The sequence below is a fragment of the Chelonoidis abingdonii genome, chromosome 2, assembly GCF_003597395.2.
Source record: "Chelonoidis abingdonii isolate Lonesome George chromosome 2, CheloAbing_2.0, whole genome shotgun sequence".
Taxonomy (NCBI): Eukaryota; Metazoa; Chordata; order Testudines; family Testudinidae; genus Chelonoidis; species Chelonoidis abingdonii.
The window spans coordinates 66,754,010-66,777,503 of NC_133770.1; the positions used below are offsets into that span (position 1 = coordinate 66,754,010).

The following is a 23,494-nucleotide window of genomic DNA, read 5'->3' on the forward strand; positions in this document are numbered from 1 at the left end:
CGTCCCCTTCCCACAACCCACAGCGACAAAATGGGACGAGGTGCTCTGTGGGATAGCTGCCCACAATGCACCACTCACAACAGTGCTGCAACTGGTGCAAGTGTGGACACACTGCAGCGCTGGTCGCTGTCAGTGTGGACACACTGCAGCGCTGGCCATACACAGCTGTACGACCACAGCTGTAATGGCCAGCGCTGCAAAACTGTAAGTGTAGACAAAGCCTTAGAACAAAAACTAGTCTCTGTATAAGTGTCATTAAAAATTCATGTAATCACTGATCTTTCAGGAGATCTCTCTGTTGGAAAATTTAGAACAATTTAGATTGAATGTGATTACACCCACTTTTTGATTCATCTACAGTTCTAAAGGGCAGAAGCACAACAAGAGTCAATAAAAATAAAAATAAAAAAACACCTCAGAGGTCTTACAGGAAAACCCTAGGAACAAACAAAACTCAGCCTAAGCTCCCTCCTGATCTTATTGTTTATTAAATAAAGAATAAAGAAAAATTCTAAGAAAGGGAGAGTGTTTTAGACCTTAATCCAGTATGTACGTGTTATCTTGAGAGCAGGATAGGGATGCTACCTGTTCACAATTAGCATTATATCCTAATGGTAAGAGCCAATGTAAAATTAGGTAATAACTCATGGATGAGAATTAAGCGATATTTTCACTTTGTATATCCATGCCCATGAATGTATCTGGATTTTCTACGTAGATAACATTTTCAAAGTTTGGCCCCATTTGTAGAACTCACCAACATACATTTTCGTGTGCTTTCATTTTAGTTACACTGAAAGAAAACTAAACAGTGTCAAAATTTACGAGCTATTTCACATGCAGTTCTAGACGCTCCATGGGGATTAAGAGTGCTCAAGGCAATCCTGTTCTTCTTAAAGGTTGTATGTACTTTCAACAAAGCATATCATATAAACTCATCGCTGAAATCAGAGCAGGTCACAAGAATACGGCAACCACTGCATGCTGAATTCTTCAAGTTATATTTTCCTGTAGAACTAAAGAAACCTCATCTCAAAATTAGCTGAAGAGAAAAAAAAATGCACTACCAACCAGATCAATTAAGTCTTTAACAGTTGGAAGAGCAGATATGCTATAAGAAGTTTTCTTCAACTTGGTTTTAAATAAACTGCAGTGCATAGGAGCTCTGGTCTTTGTAACCAGCTCATATGTTTATCTGCGAGTCTACCTAAATCATTTTGAAACCTTCTGGTTATTATATACAAATTTGGAAGTTACACATTACTGTACACACACTATAACAAATACTTTAACATGTAAAATACGCTTTACAAAAATTGGATACATTTTAAATTGTACAGTGACCCCACCTAATTTCAAAATAAAGCTAAGACAGTTTCTTAATAAAAACACAAATTTTGAATTTATTTTCTTTATTCTTTTCCATTTACTCCTGATGAAGATAACCAAAATGTGATTTTAACTTGAGTGGGAGGACTAAAATACAATATAAAGTGGGGTGATTTAAATTTTAAAAAATGGTAAGTGCAAACTTTTTATTTTGATTTTGCCAAACCCAATTGATTCCAGAAAGTTAAAAAGCGCCACTGTTAAAATGAAAAATGAAAGATAGATATATATTTAATTCATTCAAATTACTTTTTAAAATCTATAGTCTGATTTTAACTGTATTTTGCTTTAGCTTTTCCTAGCTGAAAAGCTGGTTCATAGAAAGTGTCAGTATACTCTCACGTTATCAGCTAGCACTAATATTAGTTATACATTAGTATCTCCTGTCTACAGATAGAAGGTACCAGGGTTCTACTTTCTGCAAAGAGTGCAACTTCGCATAAGCTTTTTTGACCTCACACTGTGACCCTCATACCAGCATCCACAGGCTACAGGTCATGACCTCATGAATTAGCATCATGGAAATAAGGGCCATTCCAGTTTTAGTTACAGAACAGAACACTGTAGCAGCTGCACTGTGCAGCTTTGTTTACTCCTCAAGAAGACAATACACAACACAAACTTCAGTTTTCATTACCAGCACTCTAAATCCTGTTCTCCTGTGCTAACGGTCTGATTTCCTGCTACACTATTCATTCAGGGTGGATCAAAAGTCAGTATCATAGAGTCATTAAATCAACCTATTAAAAAGTAAAAGAGATATTACTGTTGAAGAGTAGACTTTAGTAATCTCTCCTTCACAAAAAAGATCTCAAATAAATTATCACTATTAATGTTTTATTGCCAAAGTAGACTGCTTTGCATACACTTTCTATGACAAAACACGAATTGTATAGTTTTAGACAATACTGAGTTTTTGTTTATTAAGTAATCTATATTTAAGACATTCAATTTGTATAAACTTCCAGCTACATTTCTAAACAAGACCCCTTTATTAGTGAACTTTCTCCTATGGTGCATTCATGAAGTAAATAGAACCAAGTTATTAAATGAGTGAGGTTTTAGCACACAAATTTTGAAGCACACAGGAGATTTTTTAAGCTTTTAATTTTTTTGCTCAGCAGGGGGAGCTAGCATCCTCATCCTTGAAAGTCAATAAATGCACAAGCTGAACATTTGAATGTTATGCTTTTAAACCCATGTACAGTATATTTATTCAACTAAGAGTCTGTCAATGAGCAAAGTATTTAAGTCACACCACAGTGAAATAAAATATTTTACATTACCTTTATCCTGGAAATCTTGAGGGTAACTGCAGGAGAGGGAGAAAAGAAAGACAACATAAAGCAATATGCATTTGGAAAGTCTCAGGATGTGAAAAACCCAAATATACAAAAATTAGTTTCCAAACAACAGTTTTGAGCTATGAGTACTGATGCTGCAAATTTATATTGCAAATTTTCACCTTTATTAAAACATTTAATCAGTTCTTTTTCCAGTGTTTTTGAATTTTTGAGAATGATCAAACATTTTAAAGAAATTCTATGGAATAGTGACAAATAAAAAATGCCACTTAAAAACAGATTCAGGTGTAATACTAAAAATACTTAAAAAAAGATTCTAACACATTTGCTCAAATAGCAATTAAAATGGTGAACATATGATATAACATTTACTTTTCCACTACCTTCCCAAAAGTTAACATCGTATTTTAAGAAGTCTCGATACAAATGAAAGCCATTTATCAGAAGTTACATATCATAAGCTTTTATATGTTTTATAATGAACACAATGTGACTTGGATTTGGCTTGAATATTTTAGCAGGATATAAAAACAAAATGGATATGGAGGAGATGCTTGTTAATTAAGATATTGATATGCATTTAAATATAATAGCTCTTTGAATACACATTCACAATAAGCAAGGCTTAATAAAATTTACCCAACAACTCTTCTACAAAATGATACTACTATACCTCTTATACTGAGAGATACTGCTTGCTGTGGTGAAAACTACACGCGTTGCCATGTCCCCCAAAGCTACGATCCTTGCAACATATGTGAACAAAACAGTTGCAGAGTGCAGAGACACAATAAGATGCAAGGTAAATAAGTAAGGAAAGGTTATTGTTATGTATGGCTTTAACTAAAATCTCAGGAAACTTGAATTTATTTGAGTAGGTGTAAAAAAGGGGAACTGATCAGAATGACTGGCAAGTAAGATGATCTTAACAGCTGCATTTTGTATGGACCAGAAGGGGTGGTGCAAGTGTCAGGAAATCCATTTAGGCGATGGTTAAAAGCAATGAAAATGAGAATCCAGGAGGCCCTGTGTGAGAGACTTAGAAATGCAAGCAGAGATAAAAGGCTAGATCTAAGAAACATTGTGTAGAAAACAGCAATGTTTGGATGAGTAGAACCGGTTGGAGAAATCAAAGGTGACTAATAGCTGCACATTTTGGGTCATGGTGATAATAAGACGGGTGGCATTAGCAGTGATAAAGGTGGAAATGGGAGAATTTGGAAATAAAGATAAGGGCTGAAATCTTGGACCCACTGAAGCCAATGGCAAAGCTCCTGTTTACTGTAACTGGGGTCAGGATTTCACCAAAGGAGTTCAGTTTCAGCATGCTGAGTTTCAGTTCATGATAAGACACTCAGGAGAAGACAGAGAGGAGTAGAGATGTAGGACTGAATGGAAGGAAACAAGTCAGGAGTGGAGAGTCATCCTAGAAACACAGCCAATGAAATCACCCAGGAATGAATTGTAGAGAAAGAAGGGCTAAAATCTAGGACAGGGCCCTGGGGGACCCCCATGGAAAGCAGAAGAGGGGAGGAGGACCACCTACCAAAAGAAACATTAAATGAACAGAGAGGTAGTAGAGCCTTTCAATTATAAACATTTGGGGGTCGGTTCTACATCTTCCTCATTAGAATAGCACTGAGTATACTGTCACCACTCAGTTACACTATCACTGACATTGTAAAGGAGTGTGACATGAGAGCCAAAGATGAATATCAAGAAGGAAGGAGCAATCACTGTGAAAAAAAGCTGTGGAGAGGCTGAAGAGAAGAATAATGAGTGCCAGAACATATCCTAATTTCAGATACAACATACTGCAGAACAGATTTTTTTTTCCCAATATGTGTAAAACTAGGGCCAAATCCTCCTCACCCAGGTAGTTTGACTGAAGTTAGAGAGTGGAACTAAGTCTCAAACTATATTCTCTGAAACAACATTAAGAAGACAGCTTTGTCTGGTCTATGCTGCACTTAACAGTTTTCAATAGCGGTTTAAAGGAACTTGTTGCTTAAAACTATTTTCATCAATGGTTAAATCTCCTAGCATAAACAGAGCTATAGGTTAAAACAAACAGATGTCGAAGTCAGTGGACAGAGTTATGCCAGCTTACATCAGCTGAGAATCTGGCCCAATGAAAATAATCACGCAACCGCAGGAAGCATCCTGGACAAGTTCTTCCAATATTACTATTTTTATGTTTTAAACAACTCATTAGTCAGAGGAAGATCGGTCCTGGGCCAAGAACCAAAGCCCTGATCCCACAAAGGAATCCACACAGGCAGACACCTTCTGCCCACACTCCCCACTGAAAAATTGAATCCTGTGGGGATTCAGTTCAATTCACCCATGTAGATCCCTTTGCAAAGTAGCCATATAAACTCCTTGTTAAAACAGAGTAGTTATCAAAATAGCAACAAGCATTTACTAATAAAATTAAAACAGTAAAGATGACTTACTTAGCCCTGACCTCTTTTATCTTCTTAATAAGGGCATCCTTTTTTTCCTTTGCTCTCTTGGATAAATTTTCTCCTTTAAGGGTATCAGATATAAATGTGTCAACATCTAGACCGGGGGGGGGGGGGAAAATAAAGGTTACACATTATAAGGGAAAAAGTGATAATCTTCTGAAGACAAATATCCCCATGATGGATTGTTCTGAAAATATCACTTATGAAGAAACCTATTTTATCTGTTCTATGTATAATATGGTTGAAATATTTCAGATTCTAAAACTGGATAAGTTTGTTCTCTGCTCTACTTATGCTTAGCACAGCAAATACGGTTTCAACATTTGGCATTATTAAACGAGCAAGCATTACACAAGACTAAATAAACCTTGGTGCCATGGCAAATACATTGTACCACTTATGCTATAAACAGCTTTTGTGCATAGGTTACATTCATGTTATTTTATAAGTTTAAATTTCAAAAAGTGGCTGAGTCATTTACAACGTTATAGCAGAACCAGATGAAGTCACCACTGGTATGGATCAACTGCTGGTTCCCTATAAATTCAATTTTCAGATGTTTCTACATTGCCATTGTACCCCATATTGGGCTAATACTTGATATCCAAGGCCCGCTCCTGCAAACAGTTACACAGGTGCTTAATGTTACATAACTGAATAACCCTATTGAAGTCAACAGAACTACTCGTGCTTACAGCATCTGTACACTTGCAGAATCAAGGCCCAAGTTATGAACTGCAATACACTTTTTTTTATTCTTAAAGCAAAAGATAAACTGATATCATTTAGAAATGAACTGTTTAAAAACAATATTGTTTTGGTTGTGTGAGAATTTTGTCCCACTCCAACTAAAGAGGTTTGATCATTCAAAATTAATACTCATTTCCCTATTCTTTTTTGTTTTCATAATGAGTATGTTATTTCATATTGAAAAAGGCATGAGAAAAACAGTAAGCTTACAATATGTTATTTGCATGCTGAATTAACTACAGCCTAATAGACCTAATCTTGCCATTCTTCCTTGGGTTAAACTCCCATCCATTTCAGCGGCCATTATACAGTTCCTACTCCTGAATGATTGTGCTCAAAAGTTCCAGTGACATTGCACCAGGACTGGATAATCCGGACTTTCAATGCAATTTCACTGGAAGCATCCCAAACACCTACATGTAGTAACAAACTACACTGTTGGGATAGAAAGGTCAACCAACATAAGGATTCAAACTGAAAAACACCTCACACAGTATTCCAACAGCCATAATATAAGTGGTTTGTGGATATAATAGAGTGTCAATGAAGAGGCTTAGCATTGTTTTAGTGCTTAGTATTTCACAGATTTCCATAATCACAGCTGCTCTGGAAGAGCTTTTTCTATCACACCAGAACTTGACCTATATGTCTAACCTGAAAGTTACTAAATTCAAACAGCACTTGCTATGTTAAAAATTTACCAGATTTTCAGTATACACAAAGAGGGCCAAGTTCTTCCCCACCACTTACACACGTGCTACTCCACTTAATGAATAGCACTGCATGCATGTAACTGAAGTAAGAATTTAGCCCATAAGATGATAGATCACTCATTTCAATACTCTTATATGGCTCACATAAAGCAGGGTTAAGGTTGGAGCATTTTTGGTATATAGAGGAGTTAGTTGCAGAATGTAAAGAATATATTCTACTTCAAGTTATTTTAGAATAGAACTTCATATTTAAATTCCCTAACAAGTATTTAATTGCTTATTTTAAGTTTTCATTATGAAGACAAGTTTAAAACTAAGCATGACCCACTTTGCATTTTATGCTGCAACAGAACAAATTAAGCCAAAAAATTCTTGCTTTCAAAAACTAATTTAGCCACTACATCAACAAATGTAGCCATGCAATTCTTCATTTAAAAAAAAAAATTACCAAAACATTTTTAGGAGATTCGGATTAGACTGCTATCATCAAGCAATATGTGGCAAAATCTTGAATCTACAAGGTTTTTGAAGATCTGAACAAGTGCTTTTCACTCAGAGGTGAAGAGAGTGTCCCACTAATCACATGAAGCAGAGCAGCCCTTAGAGTAGCTGAAGTCTCACTCCAGAAGTGCTATCTTCTGCACAAGGGCAGAAAGAGGGCCAGTGAGTTAATGTAGTTGCAAATCCTCCAGGCCACCCACAGAAACTTGGGCAGCACTTTGCCCTAGAATCTGTACCCTTTCACAAGTCCCAAAGATCCTGCCCCTCTTGCTCTGAAGTGCAGTTGGAATGCTGTCCTGAAGTAAATTGCCATGAAGTCAATGGGCCTGATCCCGTTCCCACTTAAGGCAGCAACAACATAGCCAATGACTTCAAAGAGGAGCAGCAAGTGTTCAGCAATTCTCAGGATCAAACCCCAAAGGTTGTGCTGTGTGCAGGGGTGGGGGAGAAATAGGCTTGGTGAACCCTTTGCCTTTTATATATTTACTCAACAAGTTAGCAGCTTTGAAGTGCTATTAAGGTAGCAATATGCAAAAACCCAGAGTCACTGTTCACTTTTATAAACAGAAAGTGATGTTTACATTGTAATCTTTAAACCCTTCATCTAATTCATTACAGCACTAGGCCTTTGCAGCCTCCAACTAAACTCTGCAGGCCACTTTACTTCTTGTTGAATTCCAAACCCAAGCAAAAATACCATCATTCAAGTCACCGTCTGACAGTGCTGAAATTACTGAGCAACAAACATCACTTAAGGCTAGAGTTGCCAGGAGAGCAGTTTTTGACAGGAAAGCCCAGTCGAAAGGGGACCTGTTCAGTGTCCAGTCAGATGTACTGACCAGACACTAAAAGTCTAGTTACTACAGGGGGTGGAAGGCACCAGGTCATTAGCCAGGGCTGCCTCCTACCTGAATCTCGCGGGAGACGAGAGAGCCCACCTTGGAAGGTAGGGAGGGTGAGAGGAAGGAGTGATGGGGGAGGGGAAGAGCAATGAGCAATTGGGGTGGGGCCTCGAGGGAAGAGGTGAGCCTCAGGGAAGAGGCAGGGCAGGGGGAAGTCCAGTGCTACTGTTGTAGTATCCAGTTTTCAGAAATGAGAAAGCTGGCAACCCTACTTATGGCTTGGGATATGCAGTGTACCCAAACTGTGTTGGGGACCAATGTCTGTACTGTGGATATAATGCATTCTGTTTGGACGAACTTTGAATGTGAAAGCAGAGATGAAAATAAAGCTTGCAACCTCCAAATACTATAGAAGCAATGCAGAAATGGATATACCATCTATTCTCATTGTGAGATTTTGAAAAAAGTCATTGAAATTATGTTAAATCTGTTGTTTATTGAAAACAGCAGTGACACGGAGGAGAGATCTTTCCCAGTGGGAATATAGCCCTCTCCCTCCTGTGGGCTTTCAAGGTAGGCTAAGATACCACAGTAGATACTATTCACCTACATCATTGTTCACCTTCTTATGCACAGAAGAAAAATCAAGTTGCATTCAGAAGCGCTTCAGGAGAGAGTCAACTCAAACCATATTTTGGCACAACATCCTATAGTTTCTAACAAATACAAGTCTTCCTTAGCATTGCTGTTAATATTTGCAGACAGAGCCGGCAAATAAATGCTCTATCAAGTGCAAAACAAAAATTCCAACTCTCTACACTAGGATGCTAAGGCAGAAATCTTACACATGCTAAATTTCAATGCCAGTATCACACTACAGCGTATTAAAAAATTTAACGCACACTCAGACCTTTCAGCTGCCCATGATTATAACCACCGTTGTACCTGTGTTGGTTCCAGTATATTAGAGAGACAAGGTGGGTAAGGTAATATCTTTTATTAGACTAAATTCTGTTGGTGAGACAGACAAGCTTTCAAGCTAACACAGAGCTCTTTTTCAGGCCGGGGAAATGTATTCGGTGTCACAGCTAAATATAAGGTGGAACAAATTGTTTAGTATAAGTACTGTTATGAGTTAACTACTTATGCTAAACAATCTGTTCCACCTTGTATTTCACTCAGACACTCTGAGTACATTTCCCAGACCAGAAGAAGAGCTCTGTGTAGGATCAAAAGCTTGTCTCTCTCACCAAGAAAAGTTGGTCCAATAAAAGGTATTACCTCACTCTCCTTGTCTCTCTCATGATTATGTAGAATGTTCTACATTTTGGTCAAATCTTCCTTTGTTGCACAGCTCCACAGAGGCAGGCAATGTGATGCAGACACACAAGAGATAGAGTCCCCTGCAGAACACCTGCGTAGCCTGGAGTAAAGTGCTCTGGGCTGGGATCCAGGAAGCCCTGAAATCTAAGTTCATCTCTTCTAGTGACTGTATTTCTATGCACTTCATAGTCTTTATTACTGAACAGGGCTTCATACCTCTACATTTAGGAGGGAAGCAAGTATTCTCCCCAGAGGCCATTCAACACAATCTGCCACCATAGGCAAACCTCCAGCCCCTCTCATCACAGACCTAGGCAGCACATTAGGGCCAGCTAGCCAGAGCACCCTCTGATTCCCCCATTCCATAATAAACCTAACGGAGATGTTTTGCTCGAAATCATGTATGTTGGAACTGGGAATAGAAGTCAGATCTCTAATATGACAGATGCAAGTCTCACCCACTTCGCCATATTGCCTCTTGGACTGAATGAGCCAGTGCTTGTAACTGCTATTCTAACCACTAGTTCATTCTCCCTTCCCAAGGACAGGAATAGATTCCTGAAATCCTGACCCCCAACATTCTACTGCTGTGAGGAAAACAGCTGTGTAATCCACTGGTAAAGTATGCTCCACACCCCCTCAATAATCTGGTCCACTCAAAGGATATCTTTAACTCAAGCATTAGAGGTGGGGTGACCAGATGTTCGGTTTTCAACTGGAGCACCTGATTGAAAAGGGCCCCTGGTGGCTCCAGTTAGCACCGCCGACTGGACCATTAAAAGTCTGGTTGGCGGTGCTGTGCAGCTAAGGCAGGCTAGTCCCTACCTATACTGAATCCGCGCTGAGCCCCAGAAGCAGCCAGCAGGTCTGGTTCCTAGGTGGGGGAGCCACGGCTTCATGCGCTCCCCCTGCCCCGAGCACCGGCGCTACACTCCCATTGGCCAGGAACCACGGCCAGTGGGAGCTGTGGGGATGGTGCCTGTAGGCGAGAGAAGCACGCAGAGCCACCTGTAGCACCTCTGCCTAGGAGCTGGACCTGCTGGCCACTTACGGGGCAAAGTGCAAAGCCAGGACCAGCAGGAAGCCTGCCTTAGTCCCCCTGCTGCACCGCTGACCGGGAACCACCAGAGGTGAGCCCGCACCCCAACCCCAAGCCCCCCACAACCCAGAACTACCTCCTTCACCCCAAACCCCTCAGTCCCACCCCAGAGCCTGCATCCCCAGATGAAGCCCTCACTCCACCCCAACCCCAGGCCAGAGCCCTCTCCCACACCTTGAACGCTCTGCTGTATCCCTCAGCCTAGAGCTCCCCCTGCACCCCAAACACCTCATCTTTGGCCACACCCCAGAGCCTGCACCCTCAGACAGAGCCCTCACCCCCTCTGCACCTCAACCCGCAGAGCCCTCCCACACCCTGAACCTCTCATCCCCAGCCCCACTCCAGAACCCATACCCCCAGACGGAGCCCTCACTCCCTCCTGCCCCAGCCCAGAGCCCCCTCCCATACCCTGAACCCCTCTGCCTCAGTCCCCAGCCTGAAGCCCCCTCCTACAACCCAAACCCCTCATCCCCAGCCCTACCCCCACTCCAGAGCCCATACCCTCATACAGACCGCTCACCCCACTCCTGTACCCCAGCCCCCACCTACTGAAAGCAAGTGAGGGTGGGGGAAAGCAGCGAGTGGGGGACAGGGCCTCGGGGAAGGGGCAAGGCTACGGTGTTTGTTTCTGTGCGATTAGAAAGTTGGCAACACTAATCAGAGGTGTGTTGTGAGAATCTGAAGATTCAGGATTCAAACCCTGCTGCTGACACATGTGGGAGTTCCTTGTGGTTGTACCTGAAGGCATTTCTGTTTATCCATCTTTCTTTTTAAAACAACCAGTTTAATTCAAACAGTGAGAACGTCTCTTAAAACAGGTTTTATAGTAAAACAGTTATAATTTGTCAGTTACAGTGAGACATGGAACAAAACATAGCTGTTGCCCTTTTCAGTCATTATTCTTACACATTTTGATTGCTTCTATCACACACTGACAGACTAGAGGGCAAGACGTATGCATATGCTATATAATCCATACTTCTGCAGCAAAAAGAGCCAGAGTTCCTCTGCTGACAGTTTATATTTAGCACTATAATTACAAAGATGAATAGACATGGAGAAACTATTCCACACCAAAGTTATCTTAAAAAAGTTAACATACAAGCCCTGAAATAATTAATGTTAATAACAGTGTTTGTTTTGCTACTGTTTATATTTAACTATCTTAACCTTGTCTGAGGTACTCTAGAGAAAAAATATTTTCATGCTGAAATGAATGGTAGATGCAGAACTGAAAGATCTAACTGATAAGATCTGATTCACAAATTGCTGTCAAAAAAAAAGACTACAAACTGATAAAAAAAGGACAGAGGACTAAAATATGATACTAACTCATTGGTAATTAATCAAATGGTTTATTTAGTTTAAAACTTGATTGCCATTAGGTATACCAGTCAAAATTTTAACAGACATTTTTATTTTGTTTATATTTTACATCTATCCTTTGTGTAGAAATGTTTAAGTCAGAGTTATTTTGGTTTGCAATTATCAATATAAACATACAGCAAGGACTTGGGCATCACAGTATTTCAGTGGGTCTACGCAGACAACTTTGGGAATTTTCCAGTTTCTGCTGACAGAATACGAACAGAAGGCCCAATTCCTCAGAACCTCATTCTTCTGAGTGGTCAGTGTCTTATGCTGAGGAGTTTTATGAAGGCAACAAGACTATTCTTGTGCATGAAGGCTACTCACATAAGGCTTTTCAGGATTCAGCTAAGAAAACTATACAAAAGGGAAAATATAAAAATTTATAAACAACAAAAAATGTTTGGCCATCTGAACATGCTTCTGCAGCCTAGCTTTCAGTTCTGCAATGATACAGCATTTTATCAATCATTCCAAATCCAACATAGCTGTCTGCATTGCATATTACTAAAGAGAGTAAATATCTGGTGTACTTGAAGTAAACATATTATAAGAAATATACTTTGGAAGTATGACCAGCTTCAAATGGACAGACACAGTATCTCTTAGCAGCACTAGGTCTAGTTTTAGGAAGCAATTAACCACTGACTTCAGAATTTGCACAGAAATCTATTGATAAATTGTCTTTAGACCTATTCCCTATCAGGCAACAACCTCTGTAGCTGCCTATCCATTTGTGCTACAAATCACAATCTGCAATGCGTGCAACATTTGCTCTTTTCCATCAAAAGGAAGACCATTGGATGGTTTGGAAAATTTCCTCCCAGAGTTTGCCAAATAAATATTGGATCTCATTGAACATGCTACTTGTCATGTTTTGATTTACATTTGTATTTATACAGCAACAAAATATCTGTTACAAAAGAAAAATGAAGACAGACTTGCAACTGTAAGACAGCTAGCCGAAAACAGTGCATTGGTATAGGCTGACAAGTATTTAGACCTTTCTTTTGCCACATAGAATCTTTTATGGGCAGTCCAGTTGTATCTTAAACCACCATAAGCAAGACCATCTTTCTATATTACTACCAACATAAAATGTATTTATTGATAAAATAAACAACCAGCAATTCCCTTCAATAATTTACAGAGTAAAAGCACGCCTAGATTGCTCAGGTCCTCAACTGAAATCAAACACCTAGGACATTTCAAATAAATTACATTCAGGACAAAGTTCTAATCTCACCCTATGGGGATTGGAACATTTTCTTCTCCACACCTCCCACCGGTTAGAGATGACTGAAGCACACTAATACAAATCAAGAGCAGTTTACAACATGATTCCAAATGAGCTACAGTAAACAATCTTAAGGATTTACCTAAGATTTACATGATATGCTACATTATACTGCATCTATTGTGGTTTGTTGACATATGATTAGAAAAGAAATGTAAACTTAGTCAGACGATAAAGACGGTTTGTCTTTTTCAATTAACGCAGAGCGTGAATAATGAGTGTATAAAAAATAGTCTATGCCATTTTTATCACTCATATGACACTTATTCTCAAATTTATGGCAGACACAATTTGAACAAAGTTTCATATTAACAGCTGGAGACACCTTCAGAACAACTTCTGGATTAAGCAGAAGCCAAAGTTCATGGAACGTGAATCAAAGAGTTATGAGAAAATAAAATCTCTTTTCACTAATATGGGGTCAACGATGAAGCAAATGTCATTCTTTATGCAAAATGTATTATAAAGTCCCATCATGCTTCCAATGAGGACCATGACCCTAAATTATAAGGGTAGCAAGTTCTATTTTTCAGTTGCCTAATAGTTTTCATTAGGAAACATTTGACTTTTTTAGGGATGTTTGTAGATATCTTTTGACATTCATCAGGAAGCAAAAGTCTCGGCACTAGAGAAATGCCTTTTCTTTCATCTCAGGGAATTCTGTTAAAATTTGGCTGAAAAATAAATGTTTACAAACTGTAATTTCCTTTCTGCATAGTCAGCACGATTTTGGCAACATAGCAAAAAAGTAGTTGAACATGAATATTCCAGTCTAAGACCAGGTCCACATTGCCACAGAAGCAGCAGCACCAGCTGATACTGCACTGGGAACCCCAGGAGTGGACAACTTCCCCAAGAGAGGGAAGAAGAGATGGCCTGCTGGGCTCCTCTCAACAAATCCTGCCCCCAGTGGCCCATCTCTCTTCTGGAGGCACCACCTAGGCACAAAGTTTTCCCTCCACCTCCCAGAGCGAAGAAGGAAGGAGAGAGAGAGCACTAGACTGGGTCCTGCCTCCCCTTATGGACAGAGCATGGCCCCATCCACCCATATCTGCCCCTCTGGGGGCACCACATAGGTAAAGAGCTCACCACCACCACCACCACACACACACAGGATAAAGAAGAGAGAGACGTCTGGACTGGGCTCCCCTCGGCCACCTCCTGCAACAAGCACATTGCCACAGTGGCCCTTCCTCCTACTTCACCGAAACAGCTTTCTCCTGCTTCTAACCATGTATAATCATTCCTGTAGCTCACGCTGTGCTTCAGTGCTGAACGTTCAGTGTTAAACCCTACCAATAATACATGATGGCACAGGTCGTACAGTTGCTCACAACAGAATTTTTTAAAATCTTTTTCCACTGAAAAAAGAGATAATGTTATTTAGGTTGCAAAGCCAAGCATTCAAAACTTAGGAAATAAAGTTGCCCACGTAACTGAATCCATTCCCCTTGTGTGTATGCATTATGACAATCTTTAATTACATAATTACGTACTGTTTTTCCAAGGGAGCCCTGACTTATTGAGTCTACAAGATGACTGTACACTGTACAATTCAATCAGGGTTATGAAGTGAATGAGAAAGTTTGTAGGATCTTCTTCCTTTGTTGCAGAAGTTGGAAGAAGCATGTAGAAAATGAGGCTAGAGACGATTGGGGAGGGGGAAAGAATGGTCCCATGGTTAAAGCAAATGAACGCCAGTCAGAAGAACTCAGTTCTATGCTGGCTCTGCAATAGGAACTCTAGGTGCTGTTTTGCAATTCATACAGCCTGAACTGTTCATAGGTAGTCAGTCCCTAATTGTGTTTCTCTCACCTGGGGTCTGATATACAGAAGTGCTAAGCAGTCACAACTGCAACAGAAGCCAATGGAAGCACCACTCTGACAGTAAGGCAGCTTGATCTGGAGAAATAAGTACACCGTTTGGAGACAGAGGGTCTTGCATTCGAACCCTGGCTCTCTACTGATTCAGTGTGTGGCCTCAGACGTGTTTCCTTCTCAATTTCCCCATGTGTAAAATGGATGATACAGAGATGAATTCATCAGTATTTGTGAGCCACTTAAATACAACATTAATAATCACCACAGAAAAGGCTGAGATGAAATGAATAATGCATTGCAGACTTTGGATAATATGCAGTAAATAAGGTAGGAGTTACTAATTTAATGAAGATAAAAATACTGAACAGCTGCCTCTTCTCTCAAGTACTGCCTAGGCAATGTAGAGAATGAGGCTAGTGTCCTGTGGAAAAAAAAAAATAGTGTGTGATCATATAATTAAAGACAGTACCATAAAGCAGTGCTTCTCAAAGCCAGTCCACCACTTGTTTAGGGAAAGTCCCTGGCAGTCCGGGCCGGTTTGCTTACCTGCCACGTCCGCAGGTTTGACCAATTGTGGCTCCCACTGGCTGCGGTTTGCCGCTCCAGGCCTATGGGGGCTGCGTGAAGGGCGGCCAGCAAATCCTTTGGCCTGGGCCGCTTCCCACAGCCCCCATTGGTCTGGAGTGGCAAACCATGGCCAGTGGGAGCCGCGATCTGCCAAACCTGCAGATGCGGCAAGTAAACTAACCGGCCCGGACCACCAGGGGCTTTCCCTGAACAAGTGGAAGACCGGCTTTGAGAAGCACTGCCATAAAGCACACACTGGAGTGTATGAGGGGGTGAATAGAGATGGCTTGTGCAATCTCAGCTCTGGTATTTCCTAATTTTCAAAGTGCTTAACTAAAGACTTTGCAACTTTAACTTTTAACACAGCTTTTTTGTATATGACCTGTATGAAGTATTTGTTGGTGTAGTGCGGCATGCTTACCCTGCACTGGTACTGCCAGGGTTAATGCCACCCTTTGGGCCAAGGAGGCCACACTCCCTTGGCCCTGCTGGTCACGTTCCAGCTGGAGACCAGATATAAAAGGGAGCAACCCAGCTCATTCAGGGTGGACTGCTGAGGAGGGAGGATGTATGTGGTGAATGCCAGACTGGGAATGCTGGGGCCCTGGGTGCTGAAACCCTGGTGAATGCCCAAGGAGTAATGGAGCTGCTGGAAGTCACACAGGCTGAAGAGCCCAAAGAACTTGGAGATGCTGGGACCATGCACCAGGGACAGGGTAAGAAGTAGTATAGTGCACTAGTCATTGTGTTGGGTGCTGTCAGTGTGTTTTGGATGGATTCCCCTGCTGACCCAATAGTGAGCACATTTGCCAGGGCCCTGAGCTGGGACCTGGTGGAGCAGGGAGGGCCTGGGTCCCCCTACCTGGCTGCCACCCACCCCCAGGTGGTGGCCAACTCCACACAGCCCTGAGAGAGGGCAGTCATATTGACTTACCCTAGGCCACACTGTACCAAGACAAAGGTGATTGCCAAGATTCAGCTGTGGGGAAACAACCCTCACCCTGCCCCAAAAGGGGATGGGTGTGCTTGCCCTGTGACAGCTGGATTGTTAAATAAGCTATCCTGTTTTCTAGAAAAAATGCACAGTAGTGATGTTTTCAACTGAATAGCACAGATGCCCTCAAGGCTTTTTCTCCCCTCCCCAATTCAAAGGACAGACATGTCTAAGGGTTAACTAGACTATATCTGTTATTACTCACCCCTTTGTCTCCTAGAATTCTTAAGTATCTTGTCTAACCTATAAAACAGTCCCTCAGCTCTATACTTCTTTTATTATGCTCAAAAAGAGCTAGGAGAGCAACAAATATTAAGTATGCTTTTCCCTCAAGTACTCTGATAAACCAGGGTGTGAACTGGGTTGGTGTATTAAACTGTAAATATGACTTTAACTGTAACTTAAAGATCAAGATATTCTTGTAGTAAATTTTAAACTATTTTAAGAAAAGTTTTAAAAACATACCACTTCATCATTAAACTTGTTTACTGAAGATAGTACTTGTAAAGAGTACAGCTTCACTTCACCTAGAAGAACTGTAACCCAAGGGTATTTTACAGACTAAATAGGTATTTATCGACAGTCAACTTTGCATTTCATTGTCACTGTAATAAATGAGACCCTCCATGTACAGCTGTCCCCCAGCCTGTACATGAAAGGCTCAGCTGCCTCTGCAGCACTACCTCATTGAGCCTTACAGAGGCCTTTTCAGGCAGTCTGTGCTGGGGGAGAGTGGAGACTAAATAGGATTGGGGCGGAGGGGAGGATGTACATTATTAGAAAAAATAATACAAACTCAGACTATTATTTCATCTGCATAGATCCCCTTAGAGATCTCATGGGCAGCCATGTCAAGCACAGGTCCCAGCAGGGTGGAAGCTGCAGGGTGCCAGAGACAAAAAACTTCCATGAGGATGCCCCTGGGTCTCCTGAAGAATGCTAGAACCTTGTGGATCCCTGAAAATTTGCCAGGTTTGGAGTCTGCAGCCTATTCCTTTGGGATGGGGGGCGGGGTCACAAACCTGCCCCTGATATTACAAGGTAATTGCATAGAGATTTCCTTCCTCCAGAGGATTTTACTGCAGAAGGGATTCTAGGCCAACATTTTTTTTTTTACAAAATGTTAATTACATTCAGAAACCACATAGCCTTAACCTTTGAGTCTACTTTGCAAACCTGCCTCCTTAAAATTAAGCATCTAAATAAGTAGTCTTATTTTAAGAGGTACTGAACTAAAACTAAGTTTAGTGGGAGATGTAAGTACTCTGTCCCTGTGAAATTCAGGCCATTTCTTCAGGTGCCCAGGTGTGGCTTTACGAGCCTAGCTTTAGGCACTGGAATTTGAAGAATGTGGTCTAAGTGTCTTCTCCAAGGTCAGCTGGAAGTCTGTGGCACAACCAGGAATAGAAGCCAAGTTTTCCAGTGCTTTAACCACTCAAACTGAAGTAGTCAGTGCCGCAGAGTCTATCACACACTTTTTCCAAAGCGAAATAAAAAATCCTGAGTTCTGAGATGTATAACTTACCCCAAATCAGTAACAATTAGCTATTCAGTGCTGCAAAAAAAGGAAATCAAGTACACTAGTGTAAATCTTGCACATAACAAAATAAAGCATGCCTCAAACCATTTTCTTTAAATTTTAGATGTTTTAAAGACCCTTTTATGTATACTATTGCTGGTCACTTTTGTGGTGAGAAAGTATTTAGTAGTCAATCACACTTCATCATGTCTATATAAATATGAACACCTGCACAGCCACATCATAATCTCTCACTCATTTTATTGAAACAATGTGATGCACCAACACAGTAACATTTAAATTAAGCCAGGTGATCTAGGACTACACTGTTTTCCGACAAACTAATACATTTTTCTGTTTTATTGGTTTTGGGACAAGTAAACTGTCAAAAGGGATCTCTAGACCAGAGGTGGGGAACCTTTTTTCTATCGGGGCCACTGACCCACAGAAAAAAAGTCATAGGCCACACACAGCCATGGTGGGTTATGGAGGCTTGGGGCTTCCCCTAGGCTGCAGGATGGGACCAGAGATAAGAGGTTCAAGGTGCGGGATGGGGCTCTGGATGGGGCAGGGGTGTGGGAAGGGGTGATGGCTCCAGCTGGGGATGCAGGCTCTGGGGTGGGACTGGGGATGAGGGATTTGGAGTGCAGGAGGAGGATCGGAGCTATGGCCAAGGGGCTGGGAGTGCAGGAGGGGGCTCGGACTGGGGCAGGGGGTTGGGGTGCCAGCTCCAGGAGGAAGTCTGGGTGCAGAAGAATGCTTAGGGCTTGGGCAAGGGGGTGGGGGTGCAGGGTCTGGGAGCGAGTTAGGGTGCTGGAGGGGGTTCCGACCCAGAGCAGGGGGCTGGGATGTGGGGAGGGAGTTAGGGTGCAGGAGGAGGTTCGGACCTGGAGCAGTCGGTTGGGGGTCTGGGTTCCAGCTGGGCAGCGCTTACTTTGGTGGCTCCCGGTCAGTGGCATAGCAGGGCTAAGGCAGGCTCCCAGAAGCAGGCGCCATGTCTGGCCCCTAGACAGAGAGGCCAGGGGGCTCTGCACGGTGTGTGCTTCCCACGCTTGCAGGAGCTACTGCTGCAGTTCCTGGGCAATGGGAGCTTCAGAGCTGGCGATGGGGTTGGGGGCAGCAATGCACAGAACTTCCCTGATCACCCCTGCTCCTAGGTGCTGCAGGGATGTGCTGGTAGCTTCTGGGAGCTGCACAGAGCCGACCAGACTCTTGACAGCCTGGCAGCCCTAGCTTCCCCCTGCAACGCAGTGAGATGGTGCTTGCAGCTCCAGCACCATGGGGGTGGGGTGGGGACGGTCACTGAAGCTTGGGGCTTCTGGGTCATGGCACAGAGGCTTGCCACAGGCCAGACGAAATGAAGCAGTGGGCCAGATCTGGCCTGCAGGCTGTAGGTTCCCCACCCCTGCTCTAGATCAACTATGTTCCTCAAAGATTTGGATGAGATGCCTTTCAACTCACTGGTTAGGATTCAGCCAGGGTCAGTAGTGACCAAATTTTGGTCACATGATGGCTGTTTCACTATCCACTCATTCCAATACAAGCCCTCAACTGGTGGACAGGTTTTTACATCACCATTGGTATCCTTGGCAAGAGAGGGAGGGTGAGGTAACATCTTCTATTGGACCTACTTCTGTTGGCAACAAAAGACAAGCCTAACACACAGCGTTACATCAATGCAGCTGCACTGCTATAGTGCATCTGGTGAAGATGCACTATCCCATCGGCAGAGCACTCTCCCATTGGCAAAATTACTCCACCTCAGCAAGAATCATAAGCTATATCAGCAGGAGATGCTCTCCTGCTGTCATGCCATCAGTATGGACAGTGCAAAACTTGTGCAGCTCGGGGGGGTTAACCCCCCAAGGGACATCTATGATTCTATGAAGTTAATTTAAGTGGTAGTGCACACCTGCCTAAAGACAAGTTTTAGAGCTTTCACCGATCTCTTCAAGTCCTGGAATCAACACAGCTACAACACTGTTAGTATTAGTAACCTTGTCAGTTTCAGCAAAGGAGCCAGACATCAAAACTGGCATGAAGACTGAAGAATGGTCTCACCCCTAGTTTCTCTCTTCAAAATAAGCGAAAGCGTATTATTGAGCATTGCAGGAAAGTGTGCAGAGACACATTCATGTACCTGTTATCTGAATATTATTTGTAAATATAATCTAAGCAAATAATATGGAAAACTCGGAATAAGTAGATAGAGTATATATTGTGTGACAGACCAAGGAAGTAAGAAGCAGGCCTCTCCTTCCTCATTTCGAATATACTGAAACAGAAAGCAGATAGGTTTTGGTTTTTTTAAAGAGTATAATCAAAGTCTAAGTAAACATAGCCTGCAAGGGGGGTGGCTTTAAATACAGAAAAAATAATGGGGAAGGAAAAGATAATAAAACTGCACAAATTAAGAGTGGCCTCTTCACCATTAAATGAGAAACTACTTTCAGAAACAGTACAAGCCCCTACAATAAAGACTTTTTTTTTAATCTTACAAATACAAAAAACATTCTTTGGCTTCACAGATTCTTACCACCCAGCCACCTGCACCACTACTCTCCACCCAGTCCTTTATGGTCCCCTTCCAATCACCAAACCTCACCCCTGCTACAAGCACTACACTGAAAGCGTGTGGTGACAACCAAATACAGGAACCGATCAATCCATCTAATAAATGCAAAATAACCCACCATTCCCTGAGGTGCAGCTGCCACCCATCCTCCCTGCCCGCTTCCTACCTCCCGTCCCACGCCAAACCCCCATGTCTGCTCCCCTACCCCAGGTCCCCCCATACTCCTTCTCAGACGCCCTCCCAACCCCCTAGGGACCCCTTCCCAGGTTACCTGCCAGGAGACTGACGATGTCCTCGGGCAGGGAGGGTGGGCTGCGCATGCTGAGGGGGAGGGCAGGGGGCAGCTGCTGGCCTCGGACCCAGGAGGGAGGAAGTGACAGCCCTGCCCCCAGGCTCAGCAGGGGGAAGTCATTGAAACCTCAGGAGCAAGAGGGGGCGGAGCTACTCGCTACTCTCTTCCTCTCCCCTCCTCGTCAGTCCAAGTGCGCATGCGCCTCTGCCTCGGTCAGGCTCAGGGTTGTGGTATTACACACGCTGCTAGGCTCCCGCTTAGCACCGCCCCAAGCGGAGCCGGCGTGGTCCCTATCACGTGACCACAACTCCCTCCATTTTTAATGTGGGCATGAAGTTCAAAGAGGCCTCAGCGGAGGAGCCGCCCCGCATGCCGCTACCTGAATCAAATATGGCGCCCAAGCCGAATCATTGGCCTGCTGCCCGCTGGGACGGGCCTTCCCTCGCTGATTGGTTCGTTGTTTCCGCTCCCTCCCCCTCCCAGTTCATGGCGTTACTCAGGTCCACCGCCTTGAGTCACGGTGCCCCGCCCCGGCTGTAAGGCGCGTACCGTCAGGCAGAGTCTGAGCGCGCTCCTTTAGCAGCCCCCAGGGCGGGGGGCCGGGGCGAGAAGGCTAGAAACGGGGAAATGGGCGGGGAAGAGGGAGATGGAGGTGGGCCAGGAGGGAGGAACAGGTGCAAAGGGGAGGGTTAGAGACTGACCCAAATTGTAACCTACATTTCTTCACTCTCTCTGCTGGGGGCGGGGGAGGGGAGGGTGTACAGACATCTGTGCTGAGAAGGAGGAAGAGAACAATTATTCTGGGCTTAGGCACAATCCTAGACCAATGCTCCAATACCTGTGTTAGTCTATAAGGTGCCATAGGACTCTTTGCTGCTTTTACAAATCCTAGACCAGTGGCTCTCAACCTTTCTAGGCTACTGTATCCCTTTCAAGAGACTGATTAGTCTTGCATACCCCCTTCTCAATTAAAAACTGCTTGCTTACAAAATCAGACATAAAAATACAAGTGTCACAGCACATTATTACAGAAAAATATGTTTCTGATTTTACCACATAATTATAAAATAAATCAATTTGAATATTAAATATTGTACTTACATTTCAGTGTATAGTACGGAGAGTAGGGATATAAACGGTTAACTGGTAAGCATTAGTCTTACCGGTTAACCCCCCTTAACTGTTAACCCTCAGGCCAGCTGCCTGTCACAATCCCAGCAGCCCTGTGCAGACTGGCCATCCCTCCAATTAGAGCCGTCCCTTGAGTAGGGCAAATCGGGGCGACCGCTCTGGGCCCCGTTCTTTGGGGGGCCCTGCGGACCAGTGTGATTGGCCAGTGCAGTTGGTCCCAGAATTCATATATACAGGAACTATGGGAACGCACAACCCCTGTCCCGGCTGCCGGACCCACGGGACAGGGGCTTTGCCTAGCCACTGATGCAGAGGGGTTCCCCAAGCTGGCAGGAGCTAATTTGTCCTGCGGCCCGCACCCCCATATGGATGACCCTGCCGCCAAATCCAGCAGCCCCACGCCAGCCTGCCACCCCACCAACCTCAGCAGCCTAGATGGATCAGACCCAGCCATGACTGCCAGACAGAACAGCCCCAGTCACACCAGCCAGCCAGCTGAACCCAACCCCAACCCCTCTCCCTTTAATCGGTTAACCATTTAAACGATATAATTTTAATAGTTAAACGGTTAACTTTTTAAATAATATTTACATCCCTAACGTAGAACAGTCTGTGAAATAAGTCATTGTCTGTATGAAATTTTAGTTTGTACTGACTTTGCTAGTGTTTTTATGTAGCCTTTTGTAAAAGTAGGCAAACAGCTGGATGAGATACACCCCCGGAAGACCTCTGTGTATTCTCGGGGGTATGTGTACCCCTAGTTGAGAACCACTGTCCTAGAGGTTCCCTCTTTATTTCAGCCCCACGTTCAGATGCTTCTCTCAATAGTTTATGCATTCAAAATTGGGCTAGACATTTGCAGGAACAAGATCCTCCCATCACTACTACCATTTCAATGGGACTACATATGTACTTAAAGCCAAGAATGTGTGTGTTTGAGACCTTGCAGGATCAAAGCCTGATTGCCAAGAATGTATTTCTCTGCGCTTGGGGGATTGGACTCAGTATTGTTTCAGTGGTTTCCCCCTCTTTAATTACACAAGACAGCTCATTTCAGTTGCATCTGGTTTTCAGAGCTGTACACTTTATTACCTGGTTTTATAGCCAGTTTGACTGAAGCACAACCAGTTAAGTAACTGGCCTGTCTAATGTTGCACAGTGACTTTAATCTTCTAATTACAAAATAAAATCATGTTTATATATGGATCTTACCTTTATATATGTGTGTTGATGGTTAATAAGTACCTATTACTCTTCTGCCATAGGAATATTTGTGCTTTGTTAATTTTTCTACAGTGGTGAGAATAACTATTTGTGCTTACGTTAGTGGACACATTTCAGATGTGCAGATTTTGGGAAGTTGACATAAGGATATAAAGAATAGGAAAGGGAAATCCAGTCTAATGTGTTTGCCCTTATTGGATTAATCTTAATCCTACTTTCTTTTGTTGACTTTACTACTCTGTTCCTTTGTTCTCCAGACAGAAGCTGAGCATGGCACTTGAACTACAATGTAGTTTGTTTTGAGATCACTTTTCCTG

At 42.8% G+C, this 23,494-nt stretch overlaps 1 protein-coding gene across 3 annotated transcripts in view; it reads right to left on the minus strand.

Annotated features, from left to right (window-relative positions):
• The window catches only part of SKAP2 (src kinase associated phosphoprotein 2), a 186,375-nt gene extending 165,352 nt beyond the window's left edge, over nucleotides 1-21,023 (minus strand). Inside the window, exons 1-3 of one of the 3 annotated variants that reach the window (XR_004372797.2) lie at nucleotides 20,802-20,988; nucleotides 5,150-5,255; nucleotides 2,676-2,701 (exon numbers count right to left, since the gene is read on the minus strand). Coding sequence is in view for 2 of the 3 variants with exons in the window: in XM_032773814.2 (XP_032629705.1) it covers nucleotides 2,676-2,701; nucleotides 5,150-5,255; nucleotides 20,802-20,850 (181 nt within the window). In the remaining variant the exon portion in view is untranslated. Of the gene's footprint in view, nucleotides 1-2,675; nucleotides 2,702-5,149; nucleotides 5,256-20,801 lie in introns of all 3 variants that reach the window. The other 2 variants (XM_032773814.2, XM_032773813.2) reach the window with 2 other exon arrangements.
• Between the last annotated feature and the right edge of the window lie 2,471 nt (nucleotides 21,024-23,494).